The sequence below is a fragment of the Nothoprocta perdicaria genome, unplaced genomic scaffold (assembly GCF_003342845.1).
Source record: "Nothoprocta perdicaria isolate Ctin4 unplaced genomic scaffold, notPer1 scaffold_87, whole genome shotgun sequence".
Lineage (NCBI taxonomy): Eukaryota > Metazoa > Chordata > Aves > Tinamiformes > Tinamidae > Nothoprocta > Nothoprocta perdicaria.
In genome coordinates, this window is record NW_020456165.1 from 2,664,389 (window position 1) to 2,684,583 (window position 20,195).

The 20,195-nt window shown below is 34.0% G+C and overlaps 1 protein-coding gene across 1 annotated transcript in view; it reads right to left on the minus strand.

Annotated features, from left to right (window-relative positions):
* Window positions 1-172: 172 nt before the first annotated feature.
* The window catches only part of DPY19L1 (dpy-19 like C-mannosyltransferase 1), a 37,573-nt gene continuing 17,550 nt past the window's right edge, over window positions 173-20,195 (minus strand). Inside the window, exons 8-20 of the mRNA XM_026052322.1 lie at window positions 19,020-19,097; window positions 16,835-16,921; window positions 15,190-15,249; window positions 13,993-14,073; window positions 12,501-12,602; window positions 11,681-11,752; window positions 11,105-11,154; window positions 10,028-10,052; window positions 8,348-8,467; window positions 4,119-4,293; window positions 3,182-3,281; window positions 1,854-1,979; window positions 173-453 (exon numbers count right to left, since the gene is read on the minus strand). Coding sequence (XP_025908107.1) covers window positions 297-453; window positions 1,854-1,979; window positions 3,182-3,281; window positions 4,119-4,293; window positions 8,348-8,467; window positions 10,028-10,052; window positions 11,105-11,154; window positions 11,681-11,752; window positions 12,501-12,602; window positions 13,993-14,073; window positions 15,190-15,249; window positions 16,835-16,921; window positions 19,020-19,097 — 1,233 coding nt within the window. The 3' untranslated portion in view covers window positions 173-296. The remainder of the gene's footprint in view (window positions 454-1,853; window positions 1,980-3,181; window positions 3,282-4,118; window positions 4,294-8,347; window positions 8,468-10,027; window positions 10,053-11,104; window positions 11,155-11,680; window positions 11,753-12,500; window positions 12,603-13,992; window positions 14,074-15,189; window positions 15,250-16,834; window positions 16,922-19,019; window positions 19,098-20,195) is intronic.

A 20,195-nucleotide genomic window follows, 5' to 3' on the forward strand; every position in this document is an offset into this window, starting at 1 on the left:
TTGTTTGGTGGACTAATATCTTTTTTTTTTTTTTTTTTTTTTTTTGGATCAGTGTTAAATAAAATGTGCAAACATATAACCATTTGCATAGCAAATCTCAAGGGACTGACCCTGAAATAGAAATCCAAACTGTTAGGTTTAAGATACTTCTATAATCAGAATTCATTTAAAATGGTAAAAAATAAAATACACGCTTTTCCATTTCAAGTTTAGTAGAAAAGGTATTTCTGATTTAGAATTCTTATAGTTACTAGATTAAAAAAATCGAAAGACTGATGGTTCTTTGCACTGAGACGTTATTCCTTTGAAACCTTCAGGACTTTGTAATTGCTGTTCTCAAATACAGTGGTGAAATACGGTCTGGAATCCTGGATCATAAGATTACATAGAGGAATTTTGCCACTATTGTCAGGATCTTCCACATCCCAAATTTCAGGCATACTGCAACCAGGCCTAGAAAACAATTGCATAGGCAAACAGGAGTTAAGAAATGCCATCAGAAAACATGCAGCTCTTTAAACTCAGTTGTATAAGCTTTTCTATGGACATTTGATTATGCCTTCTCTAATGTTAAGCTTGTTCTCATGCTACAAAGTCTTCTCAGATTAGAGAATTGATAATTATATTAGTAATGCAAGAAAAAAAGTATCAGTATCTAGAACCTATAAAATTTGTCTGCTTTTAGGGCTACACAATGAAAACTCATTTCAAAGGGGCAGTATGTATTAGAAAATGACTCAAGTTATGCAACATACATTGGCACAAACCCTTAAAACCTCCTAGAAAATGGAAGGTAAACTTGTCACTGGCAAAACTTCCAAAGGAAACGTAAGAAATAACACATTTTTTAAAAAAGTATCTTCTCACCTTCTTCTATTCTATCTTCTACTATTAAGGAACGCAATCAATATCAATTTCTTACGGATTATCTTTCAAAGTTAAATTACTGAAAATTTCCTCATTTTGTCAAAGATAATATCTAAGAAATAGCATAGATTTATTTCATTTTATTCTAAATACATAGAAAATAATCGTTACCTGAATGAATCGTTTTTTAAAGGTTATAATGAGAAATTACTGAAAAAAGGCATAGCTTTTTCTTAGGTACAGTCTAAACATGACAAAACATTCAGCGCTCTACAATGGTAATGTTATGATTCTCAAATTATGTTTTATTCTGCACCTATTAATCATATTAGGGTTCATTATATAAATGCATTTGTTCTTTCTAATGCAGAAAAGAAGAGATCTTAGGGGAGGTCTTATCAACGTGTAGTATCTGAAGGGAGGATGTAAAGAGGATGGGGCCAGACTCTTCTCACTGGTGTCCAGTAATAGGATAAGGCAAAAGCACAAACAGAAATGTAGGTAGGTCCATCTGAATATAAGAAAACACTTCTTCAGTGTGAGGATAACAGAGCACTGGAACAAGTTATCCAGAGAGGTTGTGGGGTCTCCTTCCTTAGAGTTAGTCAAAAGTCACATGGAAATGGTCCTGGGCAACAGGCTGTAGGTGATGGTGTTGGTGCAGGGGGGTTGGACTAGGTGGTCTCCAGAGGTCCCTTCCAACCTCAACCACTCTGGGGGGCTGTGAATTACAACTGGATTCATTTGTGAAACCCCTCCATACTCTACGGTGAAGTTTAAAAATATACAAACACAACTCTCTAAGCACAAATAAAGACCACACTGTTATTAATGCATTACTAATGTTACTTACACATTTTAGTGCCTGGAGATGCTGGACTGAAGCCTTTTGGGCACTTTCAATAAAGCATTTCAAAACAACTGCTTTCTATGAATGCATTTGGGTGACATACTATTCCTGTGAGAAAACCAGAGATTTTACTCACTTTGTTCTTCTTACGCACCACGACTCTTCTAGAATGTAGTAATCGACTCCTAGTTTTTTCAATTCTTTTTTTACTTCTTTTGCAGGTTTTCTACTGTACATAGAATACACTATCTTAGTTCTGGCCCTTCAAAAAAAGAAATTCCATAAAAGTTAGCTAACAATATGGCAAGAAAACCGTAAGCTGAAGTTAGACTACACAGGAATGTTTATTTCACAAGATAACTAATCTAAAATAAAGTTTAAAATAAGAGCATCATTTGCTGTCATGTAACAATTTCTTCACAAATAGAATGATTTCAAGAACGTATATACAGTCCTTCCATTTTTTTTGTATCAGGAGGCAACTTACTAACAAGATCTGTGGTCACTAGGCAAAGGGTGAGGATTGCAGACGTATTCAACATCTACAACCGATGTCTACAAAGACATCAGTTCAAGCTTGCTGGAATTCAAGAGGTTGTTTCCTCAGTTCCCTTTGCCAAAGACAATTCTCATGGCTCTTGTTTAGACTATACTTAAATACAGAGTCCAAGAACAAAAAGTCATTCTGAAGTCTGTCTACAAGCACAACTGTCACTTGCAAACCATGTGCTTGTTTGCATTACCTACTAATATCCTTCCTTGCTTGTGCAATGTGTGACACTTAACTCCTCTGCATTTTGCAATATCATCTCCAGCTTACTTTCCCTAAATATGTTCTGTCCTATATTTTAGGCTTAACACCAGATACAGAACAAGGGCATAAGGTATGCGACATCGAAGTCCTTATCACCTACTTTATTCCTCTCCATCTGTTTTTTACTAAACAAATGTTTAATAAAAAAGTTTAGAAGTTTAGAAAGTTAAGTTTAGAAAAAAAATCTGATTTTGAAAAAAACAGAGAACACAACTCAGTGTTTCAAGTGCAGTGTAGAATAAACTGCTAGAAGTTTTGTTTCCAATTTCAATTTCAACTAGTTTTAGTACACCCATAATTAGATATAATAAGAAAAATGACACTTGACTGCAGAAAGGTGAAAGGAATAACTTAAGTGGCTCTCTTGATGGAAAAAAAGAAAAAAATCTACCTACCATATTATGGGAAACAGAATGAACAAAGGATATATTAATGCATGTTAATCCCAAATCCACTATCACATTCGGATACATGTAAGTTTTAAGCTGCATCTATCCCACAGTACATTGACAGATGAGCAAAAGTCTTCATATGTTTGCAATCTGACTAAATATCAAGGTTTTACTAGGTAACATGCTGACAGTCCAACTGCACGTTACCAAGGGTAAGAGAGCTAATGGCTACCGAGGCCACCCCCTCGGCCTATTTACCTCAGTCCTGCATCCTCGTAGTGGGGATGATTTACGATAGGGCGCAGCGCCGACAGCTTCACGCTCGCCATTGTGGGCATTGCTCCCGCAAAGACTGCATCTGCAACACAGCACGAAGAAAACATCCGAGATGAGCATCAAGAGCAGAGAAGTGATTTTCAAAATATCTAAAATGGTATTTCTGCAGAAGAAAACAACAGATATGTAAGGAGGGAGAGGGGGGAGATGTGCTCTTTTGAAAAGGTCTCACATGGCAATCACAGGACACACTTTTTCCCTTTTTTTTTCCTCCCCTCATTCAATATAAATCATGCATATATAAATATATATATATTTATATATAAATATAAATAACTGAATGTCTAAGGAAGGGTATTTAATACATATTATTTTTCACTTTTGAATAGGTACTACAATTTATTTGTTATGACAACATTTGTTTATTTGTCCCTTCCTATGCACTGATAAATGAATTTAAAAAAGGAGGAATTTCTTAGAAGTTCTTACTGAATGGAAAGTATTTTCCTGCTAAAATAGAAGCTTTTTATTCACCCAGCTAGATTTATTCACTTTAACAAAGGACAAGTGCAACGAGAGCACACACGGTTTGTATTCTTCACTAGCAAAACAATGAGCAGTGCAAAATCAGTACCATGAAGATGGAAAAAAAAAGTTTTAATTTGCTTTTGCACAAACACTTCTGTTGTAAGAATACTATTAGACCTTCCACATAGGGAGGCTCCAATCTAACAAAAGAAGCATTTTGCTTCTATTTCACTTGAGAAAACTTCTGCTTGGGTGAGTACACGTGACTAAACAGGGATTTGGGGAAAGTCCTAAGGCAAATCCACAGACAGAAGTGATAACGTGGCAGTCATTCTACCAACTCTTATCCTATTAAACAAGAAACACCAAACATCATTATTTAGTAGTTTACCTTGTTTGGTATTGACCTTTATCCACTCTAAGAGTTCTTCTTGTGGCAAATTGCTAAATTCTCCCATGATGTTCCATTGAGTTTGAAGGTTTGATGATCCTTCTATTGTCATCATTGCTAACATGGCAAAGACCAATATTTTGGGCTGGATTTTACTGAAGAGCCATCCAAACAACTGAAATAGAAGAATAAAATGTAAGAATGATTTCATGTTCTAATATAATGTTATATTCCATACAAGGAAATAAAAAACAGATGTTTTCCTTATAGTGTTAAAGAACTTTTGCCTAGGAATTGATCAATTCTTCCATTTTCCAAAATAGTTAGATAAGACTTCTTAAGTACTCATATTTACTGGATACAGTGCATCATACTTTTTAATACTATAAAAAAGAAAACTGACATTAATGCAGCTTCTAAAATTGTAGTTCAAATGTCAAATTCTGAAAAGACCATTCAAATGTTAGACGCTCTTATGAATCTTATACCAACAGTTTCTGGCTCTGGTATATGGATTAGGTAGATATTATCACACAAATATCTGAAAAATATATCAGAAAATAGAATTTAAAATATGGGCTTAATATTGCTTTATAGCCTATGTGCTTCCCTCTTCTGAACGGAAAAAGATTGCCCTTGCATTATTTCCTAAATACTTTATGTTGGATGCTTAAAACAAATAGCAACAAATCTGAAAAAAGTACCAAATTTGCTGTGTATTTGCTTGGTTTGAGCAAAGATTAACCCATCCCTATATGAACCAAACCTTAGATCACCTTAAAATGCAAAATATGTTTTACCTAGCTGTCAATTAGCAAGCTTTACATTTCAAAATATCAAACCTGTATTAAATAAGCACATTTAACTCAGATACTTTTAATTAAAGCATGAAATAACAAAGTTTCCCAGTAAAAATCTCCCACTAGTCTGATCACACAAATAAAGAAGCATGTACTGTTTCTAGTAAAAATTAACCCTAACTTATTTAATTTCCAAAATATTATGCACTCCACTCTTATTCTAAAAGAATTCCTGCTGAATTCTCCAGCAAGAACAGCAGCGTTATCCAAGGAAACTTAATGTAACAGAAAGATGTGACCCTGTCACAGGTCTGGAAGATGAAAGACAAACAAATGCATTGGTAGGCTGGTCTACATGAGCAAAAGTCCTTTTTTTGACAGCAGCTGCAATAAACTCAGTTCAACTATGAATATTTTAGAAGTTCAGAAATCTGTCAGAGTTTCATTGCTTTTCAAATCAAATAAAATCACGTATCTTAATGCTTTTATAAAAACATTAATAATGTTAAGAAATAGCTCAATTTAACACCGTTTTGTTTATAAAAATAGCCTACAATGGCTGAAACTATATGAAGTGCAAAATAAGCATTTCTTTTTCCAAGATCTTTTTTTTTCCTCCTTCATTGATGTACGTTTTTGGTGGGAACTTTTTTGGTCAAACATACAAATACACTTTAAATCTCTAGCTGTCCATCAGATGCAATTAATCACAGCACTGAGATAATGGAAGGTATACAGACTCATTAAATGCTCTTGAAGAACACTACATACAAAACTATTTTCCATTTAGGCTCAGAAGCTAGCGTGGCAGAAAAAAAAATCTGAAAAAAAAAAAATATTCGTATTTTCCTGAATCCACAAAAAGAGGCAAGTTAGCCCTTGATTCCTTCAGTAAGAGCAGCTTCCAAAGTGGTCTGAGTGCCCTCTGGGTCAGGATGTCAGCGTTTCTCTCTTGTGCTCAACTCAGTCATATGTTATCTGGAAAATTACCAGCAGCTCCGCAACAAAAGAAAAAAAAAAAAGAAAGGAAAAAGTGTAGAGACTGGAGAGACTCTAGCTTGTCTTGTACAATCAGCATCGACCCAGCGAGCCCTTTAAAAGCAAAGGAACCTTTGGTGGCTGCAACATAGAATCATAAAATCACAGGAGTCACAGAATCCTTAAAGTTGGAAGGTCATCTAGTCCATCTAGAGATGGACGGTCATCTCATCTAGAGATCATCTAGTCCATCCCCGCTGCACAAGCAGGGTCATCTAGAGCATGAGATTTATTTATTTTTAAATTACTTATGTAGAGCTCGTCATTTACCTTCTGTATAGAGGAACTCTCCCAAAGTAAAGCAGCCTAGAGCCTTATTTTTCCTAGTATTGAAGACCTAGTTCTCTCAGTCCTATTCTCCATGATGCTGCAAAGAAGGGGCAAAAAGCCACTGGATCTGAGCCATCTGGTCCAACAGGAACAACCACCAGAATAGGTGAATCCTGTGGATTTTTGCCTTCCTGAGGATCTTGCTCTCATTCTACAGACCAAGAAATAAGGGCAGGATGGCCAAAGGACCGAAAAGCTTTTGGAGCAGAGCACACCTTGTCTTGCATGCTTCTTTCTAATCTCTCTCTCTCTTTAAACACCATCAACAGTCTTTCCTACTGATAGGAAAGGAAAAAAACAACATATATTTGACACATTATGCTGAACCTTTCATTCTCACAGATACGTACATAGTGTTAACATGGGATCCTCTGAATTCCAAAGGGCAGTGATTCCCTGAAGTGCCATCTTTCATTAATGTGCCCAACAAACTTAGTTGCAACAGCACAACAAAACTACTGTTATCAATAATGCATTTTGAATTATACCCAAACTTAATCAAAAAAATATTGCTGTGGTACTACAGCAAGCACATAAAACTAAAACTTTTGCTAGTTTGTCATGTACTAGCTGGATTGCTATACAGAAAAAAAGCAAAGCAGACAACCAGAAACCTTCCTATCAGCTCATCTTTCATTATTAACAGTTAACAAGGTGCTTTCTTATCTTTGAGAATACTTCTCTCCGTACTATAGACAAAGAGTAATTCAGATTTCCTTAATTAATACATTTATCACTTCTCATAGTTTTGAGAGAGAAGCATCAGGCCTTTTCCTGCAGCACCAAATACTGAAGTAGTGTGAAAATTGAAAGTTCCCATGCTACAAAATTACACAAGAGCTTTAATTCTTACTATATTGCATGGTACATTGTACAGAAATGTATAGCAAGGCAGAAAAGCCCACAGATTTTCTTTAAGGAACACAAGGAAATAAAACAAGAATTAAGAATAAGTTATCTCTGGGCAGAATTCACTTCTGTTGCCTACAAATCACAGTATTTTAGAAGATGATAAGCATTTCTTCTTTTTGCCTTCCTGGTGCCTTAAAAGCCATTTCCTTTCAAAGTTCTGTACACTGATGTTGCCACTGCTAGTCTAAGACAGAGACACCGTGTGAAAGTCCACTTAGAACGTTTTAATTGTGGCATAATCCTTATTAATTACTCAACAAACACGAGACCTCCTAAGGGATGGGACACCAAGGGATTAAGCAAAGTATTAAATCAGACGGATTAATATGCAGCCTGCGGAGCTTCATGGAAGATTTGTTTCTTCCCTGGATTCTTTATCCCATTGAACCTCACAGCGGCCTGGAAATTCAGTATTAATCATCAACTTCGATTCTCTCAGTGTCGGATATTTCCTTCACACGATGTAAGTAACCCTTTCTGCAGAGTGGCCTCCCTTTGTTCAGCTGCAAAACTTCTCATATAGCCACCCAGACACAGACCCAATTGGGTTCATGTCTCAAAAACACAACTACTGAAACCGAAAGCCAATTCTAACACACATTCATACAACATTTTCATGTTTAGAACATCTTGATTTTTATGTTATATTTAGAAAAAAATAGATCTGAGTTGGGCATATTTATTAAGTTTGAACTGTTTTCAACATACAACACTAAGAAATATGTTTTACGGTAAATCAGCAAACAAAAATTTGGAAAGCAATCCAAAAAGCTGGGTAAACCCAATGTAAACAAGCTTAAACACCACTTGGATAAAATGAGTATTTGATATAAAGCTTGCAATGACACAGGAGTGCTCAAATAAAACATATCTAGGATATGCCTCCCTATGCTAAAGCTCAATTCACAGTGTATTTATTTGTGAAATAATGCAGTTGGAGAAGTAGCCGGAGAAGTAGCCCAATAAAAGATTTTTGCTTCATTTTCAGCTGAGGGCATAAAGGAACATGTGTAATCTTATTTTTAGATAAACTACCTTGTTTATTTTTAACACAGACTCCACAATTACAAACTTAAAATTCCAATTTATCACAAATATCTGGTAATAGTACAAGCCTTGAGACAGTTACAGAATTAGAAAAAATCTTACCTGCTTCGAACACACTAAGGAAGCCATAACACAAAGGTGTGGTGTCAAAAACAGTTTCAGCCTCATGATTAAAATTGCTAAGACACTGTATGCCAACAGCTGCAACGCGTGATACACCAGCTGCAAACATAAACATAGCACAGAGAAGCATAAGCTGGTATTTGCATATGTTTCACTTCTTTTACCTCAAATATACAAACTCTTCTTCAGTAAAGCTTAAATAGCAAGCTTATCCAGGAAAAAAAAGTCAAAATAAATTTCTTCACATTTCAGATAAAAATAAAGACTTGGTAATCTCTTTTTCAAAAAGATGCACAGCATGTTAGGTTATGGCACAACAGGGAGGAAAAACAGTCACAGTAAGATTAAAAGCAGCTAGAGAAGTGGCAGCTATTCAAAAGATCCTGAAGTACAAGGCAGGCAATAAGAAGACATGCACCATTTCTCAGGCAACTTCTTTATCAGACTGAGTAGATTTTATTGCTTAGTATCTAGAACACTTAACAAGCATGAAAAGAAAGGAGGAACTAAAATCACCCTCAGTAATCACACAACCACAGATACAGTTAGCATCCTTAAAAGTGGAAGCTTACAAATTTGATATGTAGAGGCATCACTCAACACTCCTAACATTGAATCTGTGCTACCTGTGGAAGGGCTGCTATTAAACATTAAGGATTGATTGCAAAAAAATACTTGTATCCAATTGATAGATTAAAACATTTTGAATGGCAAGAGATTTTTCTCATAGCACAATCCACAATAAACTGCTAAGATTCCCAAAACAAAATAGAAGCTCTTTAGGAATTCCTTGGGTTACACGGGAAGAGCTCATTCCTTCACATCTGATTGAATTACTGTAAAGGTGGTGCAGTATTTTTGATATATCACTCTATAGTTACCTTTTGCTAATTAAGTAATTAAGTAGTTTCATACTTTAATGAACCAAGTATTCGTCTTTCCAAGTGCCACCATGTACATGTTTAAGACTGCTCTTCAGTGAGCCGTTTCCTTATTCTGCTCTAGAGTTATAATAGGTTTCCTACTAAAAGATTGGAATAAATGGCTATGAAGGTCAAAAAGGGCTATAAAGGCTATAAAAAGCTTTTCTTGTAAGCTTTGACCACATGAGCTGTTAAGAACATTTTGCACTGTTCATGATGACTTAAAGGCAAATGAGAAAGAAATCACAAAAGCAAGCTACTATTCAAATATACTATTTAGGTGGTTTTGTTAATTAAAAGAACCATCTGTAGAACTATTTTCCTTGTGATATATTAAAAAAAAAAAAAAGAATTTTTAAAAAGATTATTTGTCAGAGACAAGCTCTGTATCACCACAGTCAGAAAGTGCTACCATGAGACCACACACAGCTACCATTCACCTTCCCAGTCTGTATGGGGCAACTGGAAGGCCTGGCTTATGATCAGTGCTCTGTGCCCAGGAGATTTCTCTCCTGCACTATTCCCCTCACCATTAACTAGTACTTTTTTCTGTTACTGTTCAACATTGCACTGTTATTTTGGTTATACACTGTATCCAATATAGAACAAGGAAATAGAAGTACATGCGAATACTTAGCTTCAAATAATCATGTATCGGCCTCAGACAACTGCCATTTATGTTTCAATATTGAATATTCACATTATCATAGCAGTAGACGTGCAGAATGAGTCCTACCTCACCGTGGTTAAAACGTTCCTCTCTGAATAAAAAAGGGAAAACAGAAAATCAAATTACTGGTTTATACCATACAGAAGCAGTCATTTCACATTAGCAGCATCTATGACAGCTCTAAGCAATTGAACCAGCCTGATAAGCATCAATCAGCACCTGCACAACTACTATAATCAGCAACTGTCCTCCCACATGCCTCTGTATTTCCAATCTGAAAATTATTTTGAGCAGTTTTTAGTAATTTCCTATGGATTATTTCACATACAGAATAGCTAATTTAGAGAATACCTTGCTAGCATAAGAGATGCAGAACACTGTCACCAAAGAGTCAACCACTAACTCAGTTACTATGGCTTTAGTCTTTAGATTCTTAGAAGGAAATACAAATGTGAATGTAATCCAAATGATTCATAACTGCTGTCCCGCTAAAACATCTGTGAGGACAGGATGGTGAATCCTGCTCACATCTGATGAAATTTCTCTAAAGGCCATTAGATTATGGAATGCAGAGATCACTGAAATGATTAGAGCAAAAGAAAATGCAGCAAAAGATGTCAGGGAAACAAACAACACTCAACTGGCCCAAATTCACCATTCTTGAGCCTAATGTCAACAACAGAGCAAGCATCACCCATATTTAGTAAATAAAATGAATGTGGTAGTGATGGCTTTCTAAAGATAAAACTCAAGTATCTTGATAATACCAGGAAAAAAAAAATGAGGAGGAGCATTTTTGCATTTGTTCTTTTTTAAGAGTAAAACAAATAAAAGCATAAATAAATATTGATTTAAGAAGATACAGCAGAAAAAAAAAAATACTAGTAAAGAAAGTTAGGATGTCTAAGCTCTGATTCTAAACTCCACTAAAACTTGAATAGCTCAACTTAGTTTTAGACATCCTATAAAATCATCATAAACAGTTCATTCAGTTACCTATGACATTCAGTTACTGAGCTGCAAATAATCCATGCTTCAAAAAAAGGCTAACAATGAAGAATTCAGCTACCCAGCATACATCAAACCAAATAACCTTTCATCAGAAAATTCCATTTTACATTCAAAAAAGAAAACAACATTCACCTTTCACACTGGCCTTGTTGAGATAACGTCCACACAAGATATTTAATTGCCTGAAGAAAATGAAAACCAACATAGGAAATGAATAATCTTTCAAAAGTATTTTCAACATTTGCAAAATTAAATTGCAGCTGGGCAAACTCATGCTCGTATTATACTAAGATAAAAACATGTAATATTTTAGCAAAAATTCTTTGTTAGCGTGTTTAATTAGTCAGGCAGTTTTCAGCTATCCCATCTGTTCTTGGGTAAACTGTAAGTTGTTTTTACACAAATTATACATAACAAAATCTACAGAAATAGTTATGGCTGCAGTTCTCTTCAGCTAAAGGACAGAAATTTGTGTTTGCCACTTTGACCTCCAAGCAAGTTTTGCCACTGACTTCAGGACTGCACTATAAAAATAAAATAAAAAACTAACAAAAAACACTATATGAAGAAAATAAAAATTATACATATATTTTTAAAGAATCATATTTTTAATCTATTTTTCTCCTACTTCATTATAAATAAAGGTCCCTCAAAAAAACCTAAAAAGCAAAATCAAGGTAAAGGCTGCTCACTAAATCAGTCACTTACCCTTCTAATGATTACCACCAAGACCACCAGAACAACTGGTAGCAGCAGAGTCTTTGTGTATCTCACTGGAGTCTATAACAGAAATAACTGTATTAATTGCTTTCCATTCATCTATAAGCATTACAGTGGCCTTTTTAAAGAAAATAAGACATCCTCCCTCAAGGGAAATGTAAATTTAAACATAAAACAAGAACAAAACAAGCTTATGAGACAAAAATTTCAACTCTATCTAGAAATTTCAGTAGAAGTTTTATTCTAGGGTCATGGGAAAATGTTTCCTATTTCTTTGGCAAAGCTTCCTTCAGGCTAAAAGTAGATTGTATACCACCTGAATTTGAGTACTACGATTTGAGGAACCTATAAAATTTCTACCTATCTATATACTAATTAATTACCCAAGTTCACTAACAGCAAGCTAAGAAGCATCAGTGCTCCTTCGTAATCTAAATCTGCCACATAGGACCTTGATAGCTCTACTGCATTTTCTCCTCAATTCAACAGTGGTTACTGATATCCACATAAAATCTCAAGTTTGCAAAACTGTAAATTCCTGCTTGCTCTTGAACCAGCACAGGTTTCATTCAGGCAAGCATATTTTCCAAAATCAAAATATTCTTTTATTTTTCATCAACTTAAAAGTAATAAAGTTAGTTAAATTCAGCTTAAGAACATTTATGTTTCTAACTTGACTAGTAACCTCTTGAATTCCAAATGAAATGTCTTATGCAGGATATGGCTTTCAGATGTTTTTAAGTTACAAATTGATATAAACAAAACAAAAAAAATCCAATCCCACAGTGGTCCGATTTGATCAGATTACCTCTTTTTCCATGAAGTCAAATTCTGCAGCACAGGTATACATTAAGGTATCAAAGTCCTTGTAGCCAGTAAATTTAGCTTTTAATAGATTACCTATATGAGCCTGGTAGGAAATAAACAATAAAAGCAATCATAAGTAAAACTTGGATGGTGTTCACCAGTGAAGTAGTTGAAATGTAAATGTAAAGATTCTTAATTGGACGTTTACAAATTTTACAATACTGGGACAAAAGCACCAAAATTTACTCAAGGGGATTAAATGAAGTCTTCACAGATAAAGAGTGCTTGGAGAAAATACAAAGTGAAAAGCAGTAGAAAGGTGGGAGGTTATTACTGGAAACGGGCCCAGCAAGAACATGGTTTTATACATGCTTTTTGAGATATAAAAGTTTGCCACTTTTTGCCCCTTGATGTAGCATCTGCACAGATAAGGTCTAAACAGTAGAATCTGATAATAAAAGGACTAAAATTGAATGAGAAATTGTAATCACAAGGACTTCAAAACAGTCTTCCTAAAAGTTAGCTTCACAGGAAATTAAACTAAGAAAGTGAGAAACTATGAGAAACTACTGCAAAAGATATGAGAAGATACCAGAAATGAACAAAGATCGACAAAGCCTCATTTATAGACAGACAAAGCATTTGTTACATAAGTGGTAAAAAGCTTTGTCTTTTCAGGAACTTAGACCATAGTACCTCAAAGTGATAATTCCTAATGAATGGCAAAGCAATTATGTAATCTCTCCGCACTTCTGCAAAAGTAATCTTGGTGTTTCCAGAAAATATGAGCAACATCGTAAAAATCAAAATATTAAGAATTAGGATTTTTTTTTTTTTTTAAAGAAACCAATCTAACTAAAGGGAGCACATCAATATCCGTCTTGTAGCCTCCATTGACTCCATCTGATAGGTACTGCTTTCTGCTTTGTCATTTGTTGATGGTGTAGATAGTTCTATTCCCATACTGTTTCCCTTCCCCTATGCCATATAGTTTACTATAATATCCTTCAAAAGAGATTTTCTTAAATTAAAAAATAATCCATAATGATAGAAAAGAACTATAGGAAAAATAATGTTCTATGTATAATGCAATGCTCTTATACAAAACATAAAAGAAGTTTTCAAACATAAATTTACTTAAAAACCTGAAAATATTTTTGTTAAATTGCTTCCCATGGGCCCAAGATATCTTATTGGGCATATGTTTTCCTAGCCTAAGTTCCTTTTCAATATGCTATCTTACCTTCTCTTGCTATTACACTTCACCAGCAAAATAATGTCAGTTTTTAACCTAACTCCCACTTCAGTTTCATTTAATTCAAAAAGGAAAGAGAATAGAATCATGAGCTATCATATAAATTATTATCATAAGTATCACTGTCACATAAATCTACTAAGAAAATAGTACTTCAAGAAAGTGTTATGCAACAGCAGACAGCTTTCTGAACAGAAACCAAAATACCAGATATTAAGCTAAGAAAAAGAACACTTACATCATCAGATATTCCAAATGCTAAAGAAGTCAGATATTTCAAGGTAACTGTCCCAACTATCCAGGCACATCCTTCAATGACCTTAAAAACATATTCAGAATGAAATAGACATGTCTAAGAGGAACTTTAGTAAAACCTAAATTAAACAATTAGAACTTCTCAAATGTCATCACCAGGATGTGTAACCACTTCTAGTTGCTTCACCAAGCAGAGTGCACTGGGGTGCTATTTTCCTCTTACAACAAAGCATTTTTGTGCAATTAATTTACATCATGGCTGTATTACCATCCACTACATTGCAGTAGAGGAGACACCTAAAAGGCCTTTAAAAAGGGGCAGCCTAATTTTGAATGCCATTTACTTTGCATATACTAGGGTAGTAGAATAATTTCCTCCTCCAACATTATGGGGCTGTAATGTTCTACTAATCCAACCACTTGGAAGAACTGGCTTATTTATAGTATCTGCTGAAGACAGACACCAGTTATAAATTCATGGAAATATAAATAAAATACCATATATACTAGGTTTGCATCATTCTGGTGGAGAGATAAAGGAAACTCTAGAGAATCTTACTGAAGTTGTCTCCAGCAGCAGATGCTTTCAGAGAAAATAATGCAACAAAACTGATCTTTCCTTTAACATGATAAGAGGGAGTAACACGGACGATAGCTGCATTCAGTTATCATATTTAACAGCTACAAACAAACCTCAATTTTGGAAGGTACTTGCTGCTGATAACATAAGGGGCATCAAAAACCATAACAAACCATAAACCAAACAAACTGCAATCATATCCTATTTAATTATAGGCTGTTTATTCTTATTAACAAAAAAACTAACATAATTCAGGACATTCTTAGGTGGATCTCTAATGCAATATCTTAATCCCCCTATCTGCAAGCACTGCTACCCTTTATACTGATTCTTAGAAATTCTTTCCTTTATTTTAAAGGTAGATGTAAATATGTCAAGGTGGGACTATAAAATCAGAAGAGTTGTCATAGAATGAGTGTTATTTCAATTCTATGAAATAGATGTTTATCCCATTTTTCTTTTTCCTTAAATGAAGCTGCATTTCTAGTTTTGAGGACACAAGGAATTAAACCAGAAATTATATTATTTTGTAAAAAAACAAGTAAACTAAATAAAATTAACAGTCCTTCCCTGAAATTCGAAATATATCAAAATCCTTACCCATAACCTAATTGCTCTTCTGCTCATTTTCAAGAATTTTGGACTCAATTCAAGAATTCCCTAATAATAAGAAGAATGTTTATATTTAGGTAAGGTGTGATAGCCACAACATTTTACAGTATCTCCAGCATCCCAGATTATTATTTTATTTTAGTAAGAATGTATACCATGCAACTATTAAAAAAAAAAACTCAAGAATCAATAAAACCTGAAATAAGAATATATTATTCTACAGTTTCACCTGCACACCTCAGACATACTAATATAAGAATTTCTACTGCAGTTTATACAGAAGACTACTCTTCCCTTTACCAAGCAAAACTATGCAGTTACAAGCAGCTTTAAATCAAAGGCAACAGAAACACAGGGTTATATCCATTTCCACAAATGACAGGAGACCTCTGAAGAACGGCATAATTTTCAGCAATATTCCAAAGAAAGCTATTTTCAAAGAAGGAAATAGAACACAGGGGAAAAGAAAAGTTGCTAGTATTTTTTTTTCTGTTTCACACTGTTCCTTGTCTTAGGAACAAAGGAAGAGTCACTTTAAGCTGATTTGATGAAAAATATAAGAGAAACAGAGAACAAACATTGCTTCTAGAAACCTAGCCCATATGTGACATTGAGTTTACTACAGGACTGCGTCTACTACAAACACTCCAGTGATAGGCAAATTATAAAAATTTTCCCTTAAGCAGAAAACAGGCAAGAAATTCAATAATTATAGTAGTTAGATTTATAAATATATTATAAAGTTGATACTTTTGCAGCAGCTAAATATACCACAGAGGTGGGGGTTTTTTTCTATTTTTTTTTTTTTTAAATAACAAGCAAGCTATACAGCAACTGCCAGAAGTAAAGCTAGCTTAGCTAGCTTATCTCTTGGCATAGGTGAGAAATTACCACTCATTTACTGAAGGACAAAATACAGAGAGAAGGAAATTCACTGAGCTCACCACAAGCTTCTAGGAGGATAAATAGGAGGGGAAAAAAAAAAAAAATCAGCAATGGAGATGAATGTAGCACGCTAAACCAGATCAGCTCAAAGAATCTTATTTCCCATTTCCCACATACAAAATTCCTCTAAGAGAAACCATAGGAGAGCAAAAGAGGTTAGGAATTCTTTTTCCCTTTTATGGACAAATGAAGATAGATGATGATGGGATGATGAGTTTTTGATAGATGATTTCAGAACTTGGGCTCAGCAGTTTCAAATAGTCCTAAACCATTATATGTGTTTTAGTCAGTTATGAGGTATTTGTAGTTTCCCAAGCCATATACACACATTTTAAACTCCTCTGCTCTTGTTCCCTTTTTCTAATTATGTAGGGCTAGCATTTTATGAAGGCGTCAGCCAGTGTATATATCCTTCTACAATTTAAACTATTTATAAAAAAGAGAGAGAGTGAAGCCCTACTTGGTTCCTTATGAAGGGGTCTTGATGGGTGGGTGGGTGGGTGTGTGACTAAATACCTTTCCCCCCGACAATCTCCAAGGTCTTAAAAGGTTTAAAGCTGTTTACCGAGTGACAACAATCTTTCTGAACTATCAGACAATGCAACAATTCTACGTTATAGATCAATGCATTAAATAAATATAGGGTTATATGCTTAGCATCCCATGATTTCTTTCTTGAACAACTTACCCAGATAACTACTAAAGATGCAGCATAATAGGATGTCAGTAACATTGAATTACCAAACATCAGTATAAAACACACTACAAGTGACACCTGAAATAAGAAAATAAAAGCAATTAGATTTAAAATAGTTATCTAAGCACATAAATTGCTTTTTAACAACTGGAAATTTAGAGAAACTTGTTTCACAGCAAATATAAGTTACATACTCAGCTGAAAGAATCACACTGAAACACTAATTATAAAGTTGTAATGGTTACAAGGTCACCACATGTAGAATATTATAGTGGCATACATTAAAATGTACAATTAAAATGTACAATTGCGCAAAAAGATTTGACCATAGGACCAATTATTTTATTTGGTATCCCAGTTACATTTGAAAAGTTATTCCTAACATACACATTCATGCAAATTATATCACTGTAGTGCTTGTTGTATTTCAGAACACTATAGAAATCTTGAATAAACGTTTTTGTTTTTATTTCTTATTCCTTTCTTTCTTATTTCTCTTTTATTTCTTACACACTAAAACATAATCATCACCAAATCCAATAAAGCAAAATTGTAATCTAAATTCTAATCTGACACTTTCATCATATACACATAACTGTTTCAGCTGATAAGGTTGAAACTCATAGCTTGAAACACAGCTTTTATCCAGTGTCTTGATTTTCTCCTGTGCCTGTTCTATTTTTTCAATGTTCTCCTCCTAGGGGAAAGCAAGATAAATCAAAGTTTCTCATTTAGAAAGCTGTATCAATGGTCAACGTCTGGGCCTTCTCCTTCTTACTGGAGAAATGCATTTATTTGTAAAATATGTGACCTTTTGAATTTCTTTATTACTTTTCATGGTTAGACTCATATTCCACAGAAAGGAAAAAGAAAAAAAAACAAAGCCTTGAGAGACTGGCAGTTTAGCCAGGCTCACTACATTTTCTGTAGAATATCACATACCCACATATCTGAAATTGGACCTTTTACGATACTGACTGTGAAATTATGATGTCTCTTGACAGAAAGTCATAAGTATTTCAACCTGTTTCTGACAAAAGAATTACTAAACCAAGAGGGTTATTTGTAAATTTTTCTGACGTGTCTGACTAGAAACAACCACTTGGCATCTCTGGTTTATTTCTGAAATGAGTTTCTCAGAGCTTACTACTCTCTTTTATTTAAAGCTTAGGGTATTTTAATCATTGTGAGTACATATGCTGTGGTAGACATTCTCTTTTTGTACACTGAGTTTCCTTAGAACAATTTAAACAAAAACCTGTTTTTAAAAACAGACATATTTCTTCCATAGAAATTCACTTCTGTCTGTATATTTAAGACAACAAGGTCTCATAAAGAAACTTGTAGCAAATAGTTATCATCTTTAATTGTAAAATGAACATCAGATATATTATGTTGAACATTAATGCCTTATGCTTATTACCTGCACAGCCTTTGTCAACATTCCCATCATTTTTTTACAATTTTTTTTCCTTGGATAAATATTTTACTTTAACTTCTTTTATATATTTTTATAAATATATTTTAATATATTTTAATATATAATTTAATATAATAATATATTTAAATATATTTTAATATATAATATTTTATATTTTATATAAATATATATTTATATATATTATGAATGGTTTATATACACATACACACACTCTCCCCAAATAGTTCAAGCACAGTATCTTCACATACTTAAGATTACTGAAATTCTTCCAAACCCAGTCTAGCTGTGGTTCTTTTCTTTCAATAAGGGCTTTTTGACAAGCTGATATTTCAATTTGGGCTTCTGCTAACCATGAAAGAAGATGAGCTGAACACTGCATCGTCAACTTTTTATTGTTCTTACTTTATTAATCCTTATATTTTGTAGCTTATTGTTTGGGACAGTATCTTCAAATTCATAAAATAAGTGGGAGGAGTTGGGGAGAGACAAGTATTTCCACAATTCTTGTAAGTTGTTAATTTTGAGTTCAAAGATGCTGGTGTGCCAGAAAATTCTAGTTTCTGACTCTATGATCTAAGTATATGTCAGATCCAACCACTCAAACACAGGCCCCTCCACCCCTTATTATTGCATTCGTTCAATCATCCTGTAACTAAGCAAACATTTAAGACAGCTAACATCTTTTGAGGCTCTAAGCTGGTCAACAGAATTTAGCTTAAAAAGGAAAAAAATTACCATATGAGCAGAGAGTATCTTCTGTAATTTGCAGGAGTCAATATAGCCCATAACATACACAGCAAATAAAGAAGCTATCTAGAATCAAAAGCAAAAGATAGTTAAAACTATTTAAAGTGAAACTATTTAAAGTCTGTACTCTCCTATATGTACTCATAAAGAAAAATCGTAAATAATCATAGATCAATTTTTAAAACTACATATTTGCGTATTTTAGAAATAATTTTTCAACTTTACAAAAAATAGGGGACATATAAAGCAAAAGTAAACGGTGTTATTTTAGTACTACATTTTAAAGAGTATTAATTTCCATGGCTGAAACACTACAGTTAAGTGAAGTATGGAAACAACCAAAATTTGCTGAAGAGGAAAATGGGATTAAGTGGTTAAGCAGTTTGCTTCAAATAAAACGGGAAATTCATGAATTCATGAATTGAGTCCATAGCTTCAAATTTCAGGGCCACAATCTTAAACAGGTGTCTACTCCACTTTGCTTTACTGTTCCTGAATCAAAATCAAAATAACTAGGACTTTATCATGACAAGTTTTCTAAAATATTTCTATACATCTATGTGGCTTCCTCTTTTTTCGTTAGAAAACATGTCTATTGAAGCACGCACTGTTCAAAACTATCAACCCAAACCAAGCAGTATCAACTTGGACCGGGATAAAAAGGCGAAGGGATATGCTTGGATTCGGAACTTCAATCAGCATAAACACTAAGGAGATGCTGCATGTCAGTGTCCTCTTGCTCACATTAGCCAATGTGAAATATAGTAAATAATAAAAATACCTCAACTAGTTGAATTCTCTAAGACAGTAAAATCATGCCATTGCTCAGAATCAAAATCATGCAAAATCATGCCAAATATTACATGCCATGCAAAAATTGCTTAGTTTAAAAATTGTGTTTAATTTTGTATAACCTGAAGTGATGCAAGGCCATTTAATTTATTTGGTAATTCTATTTGCAAAGTTTTCGCTTATTCTGCGCTTGTTCTAATGTATTTCTCTCAGGTTGGAGGCTGCTTTTAAGGGAAAGCTAAACTGTTTAGTCCTGGAAGCCAAAGATTGAGTGACATAAATGGTCAACCTTTAAATTTTGAAGACCACTAGCAAAAGTATTGATGTAACAAATGGTATGAATCTATCCTGAGAGTGAGAGTGAAGTCTGGC